The sequence below is a fragment of the Leptodactylus fuscus genome, chromosome 3 (genome assembly GCF_031893055.1).
Source record: "Leptodactylus fuscus isolate aLepFus1 chromosome 3, aLepFus1.hap2, whole genome shotgun sequence".
Lineage (NCBI taxonomy): Eukaryota > Metazoa > Chordata > Amphibia > Anura > Leptodactylidae > Leptodactylus > Leptodactylus fuscus.
This window is the reverse complement of record NC_134267.1, coordinates 23,463,113-23,473,662: the sequence shown is the minus strand read 5'-3', so window position 1 is coordinate 23,473,662 and position 10,550 is coordinate 23,463,113. Positions and strand designations below refer to the sequence as shown.

The window sequence follows — 10,550 nt, the reverse complement described above, 5'->3', positions numbered from 1 at the left end:
TTACGAGTAGCCTGAGTAGAGAAATTATTATAGTGTAGACTCGAGGGGTCCGGAAACCGTACATTATAACGGCCCACACCATAATCCCTGGAGTAGGACTGGTATGACGTTCCCTTATGAAGGCCACTTCATGGACTTGCCCATGTGGTCACCAAACCAATCTCCAGCTTTCATTGTGAATAAGATAAAAGCAGGACTCATCACTGAAGAGGATAGACCTCCATTCCAGGACTCATCACTGAAGAGGATAGACCTCCATTCCAGGACTCATCACTGAAGAGGATAGACCTCCATTCCAGGACTCATCACTAAAGAGGATAGACCTCCATTCCAGGACTCATCACTAAAGAGGATAGACCTCCATTCCAGGACTAATCACTGAAGAGGATAGACCTCCATTCCAGGACTAATCACTGAAGAGGATAGACCTCCATTCCAGGACTCATCACTAAAGAGGATAGACCTCCATTCCAGGACTAATCACTGAAGAGGATAGACCTCCATTCCAGGACTAATCACTGAAGAGGATAGATCTCCATTCCAGGTCTCCTCACTGAAGTGGACAGACCTCCATTCCAGGACCCATCACTGAACAGGATAGACCTCCATTTCAGGACTCATCACTAAAGAGGATAGACCTCCATTCCAGGAATCATCACTGAAGAGGATAGACCTCCATTTCAGGACTTATCACTGCAGAGGATAGACCTCCATTCCAGGACTCATCACTAAAGAGGATAGACCTCCATTTCAGGACTCATCACTGAAGAGGATAGACCTCCATTCCAGGACTCATCACTGAAGAGGATAGACCTCCATTCCAGGACTCCTTAATGAAGAGGATAGACCTCCATTCCGGGACTCATCACTGTAGAGGATAGACCACCATTATAGGACTCATCACTAAAGAGGATAGACCTCCATTCCAGGACTCATCACTACAGAGGATAGACCTCCATTCCAGGAGTCATCACTGAAGAGGATAGACCTCCATTCCAGGACTCACCACTGAAGAGGATAGACCTCCATTCCAAGACTCATCACTGAAGAGGATAGACCTCCATTCCAGGAGTCATCACTGAAGAGAATAGACCTCCATTCCAGGAGTCATCACTGAAGAGGATAGACCTCCGTTCCAGGACCCATTACTGAAGAGGATAGACCTCTATTCCAGGACTCCTTACTGAAGAGGATAGACCTCCATTCCAGGACTCATCACTACAGAGGATAGACCTCCATTCCAGGACCCATCACTGAAGAGGATAGACGTCCATTCCAGGACTCCTTAATGAAGAGGATAGACCTCCATTCCAGGACTCATCACTACAGAGGATAGACCTCCATTTCAGATAAGATGGCCGTTTCTCTTAATCATGTACAGAAAATAGAGTAATTGGCGTTACATTCTTTATACTGTTACCTCATAGTACAGTAAGGGGTTAATTATCGGAACATAATACATAAATACCACACTATATAATACATAATCTATACATTATCAGGGTATAGTGACGCACAGGTCACAATCACACCTGGACCTAAAGGCCTCGGTGCCATATAAGTCCCTAGTATTATACATGGTATATGTTCGCTGGGGCCCCGTGGCTTCAGGTTAACCCTATGCGTACAATGTATAGGGGATGGCTTAGTGGGTGAGAATTTCCAAGCTTAGAAATTGTACAGAACCTTTAGCTTTGGATAATCCCTGCTTAGTGTAAAGCAGAAAACCTTCAGCACATCTCAAGACCTTGTAAAGGAATTCTAAAGCTGTCTTATCTGCAGGCTTAAAGGTTCTCGCCCCAAACACCCAAACAATCCCTTCTTGTTAGAAGGATCGGTAACATTAATGTGACCACAAAGTGTCCCCTGCTGCAAACCCCCAGCCATCAGTTATGGGGATCCCTGGCAGTAAGTGCTCAGGTCCCTGTAGCGCCACCATAGAGGAAATGTAGCATTACACCGTGCCCATTCATATCAATAGGTTGTCTGTGTAATGCAGTGGTGGTCGAACCTCACAAGATTCCTTTTGCAAATTTTTACCATGTTCTCCATTAAATTTGTTATAGTCAGAACCGGAAGGATTTTTAGAGTTGGGGACACAAGAACCTCTATTAAACTCCATGGTCTCCCATGGTTCCCCCATTTTTAGTCACAATCTACAGTAGGTTTTATATTCTGCAATTTTCGCTCTGACCACTAAGCCTAATAATAGACCACTATTTGCCACTTCTCCAGAGGTTTCTTTTGCAGCAGTCACCTCATTTACATCACAAACAGTATTGCAATAGAAGATAACACCTCTATAGATAACACCACTGACCCACCATTACATCACTACTGACAATAGATGATGTCATAGATTATCTCCTCCCCATCCCCATGCCTAGAAAACTCTCCCATAAGCCTCAATGAGTCGGCTCTAGACTATTGCTGCCTAGGGTCATGACTGTGCTGTAAAGCAAATCACTATATGCTGTTAAGTGAGAAGCGGAGAGGCTCAGACAAGATGGCCGCCCCCATAATGATGGACAATCTTTAATAAATAAATGAATAAAGATTTGGGTATCCATTCCCGTCAAGCCCGTTGTATAGAGAGTAATATGTCTATACGATGTCTGGTATAGATCAGGATTTCTCCTATAAGGCTTGGTGTGTATGAGCGCCTACCCTTGTGGCACCCCCGATGCAGTGTGTACGTGGTGCAAGGACCGTCCTGACATGGTGACAAGGCCGATTAGTGGTGACAGAAGTAACAATGGCTGTCAATGAGTATTACATGCCTTACATTCCCCGTCAGCTGTCACCAGCTTCAGATTTCACCTACTTACAACTTGTGACCAATTAACCATCATGGCTGAAAGTAAGTCCATGCATGGATCCAGCCTACACCCCCACCCAAAACATGCCGGACTCCAGCTCCAATCCAGACCGGATTATGGGGATTTCACTTATCCAGTACGTGTGACCCTCACTATACATTGACATAGAATGAGGCCACTGCCTGTATATAAGGAGCCGTCTACTTGAGGGACGACAGAAGAAGTCACCGACACCGCCAAGATACAACATGGGTCTGTCTGATAGCGAGAAAGCGGCCGTCACTTCACTATGGGAGAAGATGGCTCCAGAGGCCAGCAAACTGGGGGCCGAATCCCTGAACAGGTAACTCACTGGGAAATCTACGCCAGCCATGGATCCATCAGTATCTATGGAGAGACCTGGACGTGGCCTAGATATCCCCTATATACCTCACGGCGGCCAGTGTCAATTTAAGAGGAAATTGGGACAAGGGATAGAAAGGGCATTTTTGGCATGGCGGGTCTTAGGAGGGTGGAAAGTGCTGACTTATTATCTCAGAATTTAACAATTATCTAATGTGTATAGTCAATATAAGCCTGACTCTGAGGTAATAAGGCCGGGCCTGATATAATACAGCGGGCTAGCCCTGAGGTAATAAGGCTGGGCCTGATATAATACAGCAGACTAGCTCTGAGGTAATAAGGCCAGGCCTAATATAATACAGCAGGCTAGCTCTGAGGTAATAAGGCCGGGTCTAATATAATACAGCAGACTAGCTCTGAGGTAATAAGGCAGGGTCTGATATAATACAGCAGACTAGCCCTGAGGTAATAAGGCCAGGCCTGATATAATACAGCAGACTAGCTCTGAGGTAATAAGGCCGGGTCTAATATAATACAGCAGGCTAGCTCTGAGGTAATAAGGCTGGGCCTGATATAATACAGCAGACTAACCCTGAGGTAATAAGGCCGGGTCTAATATAATACAGCAGGCCATCTCTGAGGTAATAAGGCCGGGCCTGATATAATACAGCAGACTAACCCTGAGGTAATAAGGCCGGGCCTGATATAATACAGCAGACTAGCTCTGAGGTAATAAGGCTGGGTCTGATATAATACAGCAGACTAGCTCTGAGGTAATAAGGCTGGGTCTGATATAATACAGCAGACTAGCTCTGAGGTAATAAGGCTGGGCCTGATATAATACAGCAGACTAACCCTGAGGTAATAAGGCCGGGCCTGATATAATACAGCAGACTAGCTCTGAGGTAATAAGGCCAGGCCTAATATAATACAGCAGGCTAGCTCTGAGGTAATAAGGCCAGGCCTAATATAATACAGCAGGCTAGCTCTGAGGTAATAAGGCCGGGTCTAATATAATACAGCAGACTAGCTCTGAGGTAATAAGGCAGGGTCTGATATAATACAGCAGACTAGCCCTGAGGTAATAAGGCCAGGCCTGATATAATACAGCAGACTAGCTCTGAGGTAATAAGGCTGGGTCTGATATAATACAGCAGACTAGCTCTGAGGTAATAAGGCTGGGCCTGATATAATACAGCAGACTAGCTCTGAGGTAATAAGGCAGGGTCTGATATAATACAGCAGACTAGCTCTGAGGTAATAAGGCCGGGCCTGATATAATACAGCAGACTAACCCTGAGGTAATAAGGCCGGGCCTGATATAATACAGCAGACTAACCCTGAGGTAATAAGGCCGGGCCTGATATAATACAGCGGGCTAGCCCTGAGGTAATAAGGCCAGGCCTGATATAATACAGCAGACTAACCCTGAGGTAATAAGGCCGGGCCTGATATAATACAGCAGGCCATCTCTGAGGTAATAAGACTCATACTGTATCATTTCATTGATCGTATTATGTATATGAACTCTGACCACATCCTTTTGTATTCTCTAGGCTTTTCCAGAGCCATCCTGAGACTAAGTCTTTTTTCAGCCGCTTTGACCTGACTCCTGGTTCTCAGGATCTCGTGAACCACGGAGGAAAGATTTTCAACGCCCTTGGAGAAGCTTCCAAAAATCTGGGCAACCTGTCTAAATACCAGGACCTCCACACCAACAAGCTGAAGATCAGTGCAGATCACATGAAGGTAAGGAAGATTGGTTTAAAAATCTACTATGGTGTGTACGCAGCTCTATAGGTCTATATGGTAAGACTACAAAAGACCTCTCTGTAGTCAGTCCCTGTTACTCTCTTCCCTCTACCTCCTTCTTGAACGTCTGTACACAGGAAGAAGTCGTCGGAGGGAACGGAATAACTTTAATTTCTAGATTGACATCTCTATAGAGTTATTTAGTTTTATTGAATATTTCAAGCACAGAAAAGCCCAGCATGGTGCCAAGGCGGATTGATCCCTCTATAGCAGCTTTTCATTTTGGAAACATGGCCCTACCTCAGACTTCATTAAAAGGTTTCCTGTTTCAGAAAATAATTTGCAATGGATTCCCCAATTTATGGCGACTTCCCACTCCCGATTCTGCATCCTTTTAGCATTCCTAACATGTATGAAATTTTCCCCAGGAGCACCCAAAAAACTTCAAGAATGCCCGTTCTTGATATATTGATAAATACCAGCCAAAATTTCAGCACAAAACTGAGAAGTTGTGAAGGTTGAGCCATAAGGATTATTAGTTCTATTGTGCAGTGATATGACTTTTTGGGTACCTCACCCCCATTCTGCTTCCTTCCAGTTATTCATTGGTTGTGTTGTGGAGGTGCTCGCCGCTCACTATCCTGGAGACTTCGTCCAAGCTGCCTGGGAGAAGTTTCTTGTGGAAGCTTCTGGTATCCTGGTTTCTAGCTAATCCCTGAAGACGCAACCACTACATGTTCTCTGAGAGCTTTAGTTTCTCCAGTCTCACCTCTTCTACAGAAGAACCTACTGTCAACTTACCTTGTGTTTAACCTGTAAGAGACTCCTGTATTGTAATAACTAAAGAAAAGTTTATGTAATTGATAGTTTCCGTTAAAAAAAAAAAGTTGCAAAATACAAGATGGAATCATTCTGTATCTTTTTGGGGAGGGAAATTGTGACATTGATGTGCCTTAGACCATTGCTGTCCATGTAGTCATCAGAAGGACTACATTTGCCATAGCCTCAGCTTGGCATAGGTTCTTAAGATACTTCGAGAAGATCGTTCCAGTTTCATTGGCATGCTCCATCAGATAGTTCATGTCGAGTAGCCTACAACCCCAAGATGGCACTGAAGACAAATTTGTCTGATCTAACCTTCACGATTTGGTGTAGTCCTGACTAGTTTACATGTCTAGTAGTAGGCTGCATTATGGGCATATGTACCCCAAGAGTTATCAGAACAAGGCCAGATTAACATATTGAAAGCTATCATTCAAGAAGTCTTTTCACTTACCCACCAAATATTTAACCTGGGGGGGGGGGGGTGTACACACTGGGCCCATAGACCTCATCCTGGAATCGATACCTGCAGAGATTTGGTCAATTCACCATTTTATGCAGATTCTTCAACAGTAAGAGACCTAGAAGGAAAGGCAGGAGCCAGTCACTGACCATGCAACCCCAGTTTAAGTAGTAAGGGAAGGTTTTGGAGAAAGTGGGGCTTCTCAACTTAACCGTATGAGTCAAGACATACCATTTGCCCCTGGGACACTTATCCAAAAGCTTTACGACAACTGATATTAGAAATCTGGTGCCAGGTATGTCAAGTTCTGGTGCACAGGACCTACACTGATGTGCTAGGAGAAGATGCCTGCCAACCAAATTTGCTGTACCATTTAGTGGTAGGAAAATCCAAAGAATGGCAAGTCTTGAGCTTTACATGATCAGCATGTGTAGGGTACCGCCACCCTGAAGGCACACCCAGTTTTGAGGATCTGTTGCAGACTGCTACATTCCTACTTAACATTTCACCATACATGATACACAAGACTGAGGTAATGACTAAAGGAAGTCTTTATTAGTTATTGAACCTCGAGTCATACAACATTACAGACACTCGTCTTTGCCTTTAGTCGTCGACCAGGGAAGCTGCAACTGTGTTGAGGAACTTCTCACAAGCTGACTTGTCCACCTCTGGGAAACGCTTGGCTATGACCTCTACCAGACAAGGACACAAGAGCTGGGGAGAAAGATGTAAACCATTAGTGCCCACTCAGATCTATGACACAGTGGGTCATGGATTTAGACAAGTGGAGTTTAGGCTTCCTGTTCCAGCTCTCCACTTGACCAGGTGATCTAGAACCCACAGTCCATTACCATAGTGGTTGTCATGAGCAATACAGAAGATGATTCCAGATGTCCGATGAGGACCCATGATATATAGTGCACAGTCTTTTAGGTGATCATAGGGTGCACCAGAGCCCAAGTTATCTACTCCCTAGTAAGATGTCATGAGTTACCAGCGTAGGATATCTGAGATACCACCACAAACACCCATTAATGGTCCACGTAGCCCTAGGTTGTCAGTAATCCTATACATGGTAGACATTAGCTCAGCGTGACCTGCTTACACCAAGTCATTGGAAGGGGGAATCATTTCCTCCAATGGGCCATGCTTGGTCATAAACCCAAGAGCAACCTTCTTACACTTGCGATACAAGTCACAAACAACGGATAGAATATTAGAGACAAAGTGATCTTCTGACCCAGTGATGGGCTATGGCTAGTCATGGTTAATATGGGAGCCACACAGGATTGCTCCTTGCGTCAGGTACTGTACTTTAGTAATAGTTTATAAAGGTTGATAAAGATAAGGCCAACCTATAAACCTACCATAGGTGGGAGATATTACTGCTCTGCCCCAATCCCCATCTATGGAGTCAGGCTGCAATATCAGACATGGCCACAGACAAGTGTAGCACACTATAGACAAAAACTGTTCTAGTATTGGACAACTTATTGACAACCAATGGAGAAGTTACTGAAGAAGTGGTCCCTTGTACAGTTGGCCCGCTCCTCACCTGGACAGTCTCAAGATTGAGCCTCAGCTTGTCTGAGTGCAGCTGCCGCAGTTTCTGCATATTGTTGTGCAGATTGTCATGATGGCGCAGGGCATCATTAATGGTGTGGATGAGCCTTTCTCCGTGTGCCTTCAAATCTCGACTGCCAGGAGCCACGTTCATATGCCTGAAGTAGCACTTTGTATATGGATGCTGTGCAAAGAGACTGGAGAAAAGGGAGAAGAAAAGAAAACTAGTAGATAAGACTGTCTTGTCCTAAGGTCCCAGCTGCTGCCATGTTTGGTCATTGAGGACCAAACATGGCAGGAGGATTGGCTCTTACTGGAAAATCAAGGCCATCCAATGAAGGCCTTGAGATGGCACCATGAAGGTCTAGAGAGATAGTAGAGACTCCGATACCAGTATAAGGGGTAAGGGAGAATTGTGGCTCGGGGTCTGCAGCATTATAAAGCTTTATTACATCTTTAGCCCACGCCTGGTCTTAGCTCCAGGTTTATGGATTACCATCTACCAGAGCCAAGACACAGCCACTGAGGACAAGTAAGAGACCTCATGTTTTAAAGGACAACCTACACCCCTTCCAAATAAGCCAAACACTGCAGAACATTACTCTTAGAAGGTTTATTCATTCACGGAATGACTGAGGCCCCACATTGCATAAAACTTTATGTTGTAGATTTTGCTGAATTTTTTAGTGCCAAAGTCAAGAATAGCTACAGAAGGAATAAGATATCTAGGAAGTTGTTATAAGTCTTCCTTTGCCTCAACAAAAACTGCATTTCTACAACACATGGCCTCCATCTAAGGGTATATTCAAATGACAATTTAGTTGAAGGTTTCATGGGCAAGAGTTTAGGAGCAGGACTTAAAGGGTGTTGTCCATGAAAGAGGAATACTCTGGTTAAGTTACACAACATCAGGAGGACAAAAACCAGAGACCACATGCCCAAACAGTGTGAACCCAGCCTTATACTTGAGGCACACCAGATCTTAGCTTCAAAAACTGCAGCACAAGACCAGTATATAGGACAGCACTCTATGGCTACATTCAGACAGCACCAGAGATGAATCCCATTGCTATCCACCCACACCAAAAAAAAAAAAAAAAAAAAAAAAAATAGCATAAAGGTTATAGCAAACCCACCAACCCCTTTAAGAGTCTAAAGCAGGGTAAGTTACCCAGTTTGCATTTTGTGATCCACCCAAGCTCACCCCCTACAGACAGTCCAGTGCCCAGTTACCTCTCCATGGCTTCACAACCAATGTTCTGAGCATCATTTACAATCTTGACAAACAGGACGTCCAGAGCTGCCTTCTCAGAGTTTGATAGCGCCATCTTTGTATCTGAAGGTCTCTGTTCCTCACCCAGCACTGATAACCCCAAAGGCTATCACCCCTTTATATAGGAAGGAATGGGGGAGGGTCAGGTCATGTGACCAGCACACCTGGGCTCATACAGAAGACCCTAATCACCTGGTCTGGACAACAATACCTGCTGGGGGGTAGTAGTCATGGAGCTAACAATGTGCAAAATCCACACAAAAACAACGAATCTGCTCAGTGTGAACATGGGCTAGGCGGTATTATCTATAAAACCGGGGCTTTTTTTTGGGACATACTAAAAAGAATGAAGAAAAAGAATAAAGAAAAAGAATGAACATTATTACCAATGGGGAAAGATGTAAAATAAAGATTTTCTGAGCTTTCTAGGTTAAAAAGTACTGGAATGAACAGGATATATCTGTAGTGTATAGTGGAATGAGCATATATTCCATAGAAACATATGTATAACACTTTTCCTGTGCTAAATAGAGTAGGAATGAATAGGATATATCTGAAGTCTATAGAGGAATGAACATATATTCCATAGAAACAGATGTATAACACTTTTCCTGTGCTAGATACACCAGGAATGAACAGGATATATCTGTAGTGTATAGAGGAATGAACATATATACCATAGAAAAAAAATGTATAATACTTTTCCTGTGCTAGATACACCAGGAATGAACAGAATATATCTGTAGTGTATAGTGGAATGAACATATATTCCATAGAAACAGATGTATAACACTTTTCCTATGCTAGATAAACCAGGAATGAACAGGATATATCTGTAGTCTATAGAGGAATGAACATATCTTCCATAGAAACAGATGAATAATACTTTTCCTGTGCTAGATACACTAGGAATGAACAGGATATATCTGTAGTCTATAGTGAAATGAACATATATTCCATAGAAACAGATTTGTAAGACTTTTCCTGTGCTAGATACACCAGGAATGAACAGGATATATCTGTAGTGTATAGTGGAATGAACATATATTCCATAGAAACAGATGTATAACACTCTTCCTGTGCTAGATACACCAGGAATGAACAGGATATATCTGTAGTCTATAGTGGAAATAGCATATATTCCATAGAAACAGATGTATAACACTTTTCCTGTGCTAGATACACCAGGAATGAACAGGATATATCTGTAGTCTAAAATGGAATGAACATATATTCCATAGAAACACATGTATAACACTTTTTCTGTGGTAGATAGACCAGGAATGAACAGGATATATCTGTAGTCTATAGTAGAATGAGTGTATATTTCATAGAAACTGAAGTATAATACTTTTCATGTGGTAAATAGGCAAGGAATGAACAGGATATATCTGTAGTCTATAGTGGAATGAGCATATATTCCATAGACACAGATGTATAACACTTTTCCTGTGCTAGATACACCAGGAATGAACAGGATATATCTGTAGTCTATAGTGGAATGAGCGTATAT

At 43.3% G+C, this 10,550-nt stretch overlaps 2 protein-coding genes across 2 annotated transcripts; one reads left to right on the top strand and one right to left on the bottom strand.

Moving 5' to 3' along the window:
- The first annotated feature begins 3,014 nt into the window (after positions 1–3,014).
- On the top strand, positions 3,015–5,772 carry LOC142196546 (hemoglobin heart muscle subunit alpha-type-like). Its single transcript, XM_075266512.1, has 3 exons — positions 3,015–3,162; positions 4,718–4,910; positions 5,512–5,772. Exons 1-3 carry the CDS (start codon positions 3,068–3,070, stop codon positions 5,623–5,625), a joined length of 402 nt encoding a protein of 133 aa, XP_075122613.1. The 5' UTR covers positions 3,015–3,067; the 3' UTR covers positions 5,626–5,772.
- Positions 5,773–6,804: 1,032 nt separating this feature from the next.
- LOC142198454 (hemoglobin heart muscle subunit alpha-type-like) lies at positions 6,805–9,092 on the bottom strand. The gene is made up of 3 exons (XM_075269490.1): positions 8,998–9,092; positions 7,757–7,961; positions 6,805–6,915 (listed from the first exon to the last, which is right to left on the bottom strand). Exons 1-3 carry the CDS (start codon positions 9,090–9,092, stop codon positions 6,805–6,807), a joined length of 411 nt encoding a protein of 136 aa, XP_075125591.1.
- Between the last annotated feature and the right edge of the window lie 1,458 nt (positions 9,093–10,550).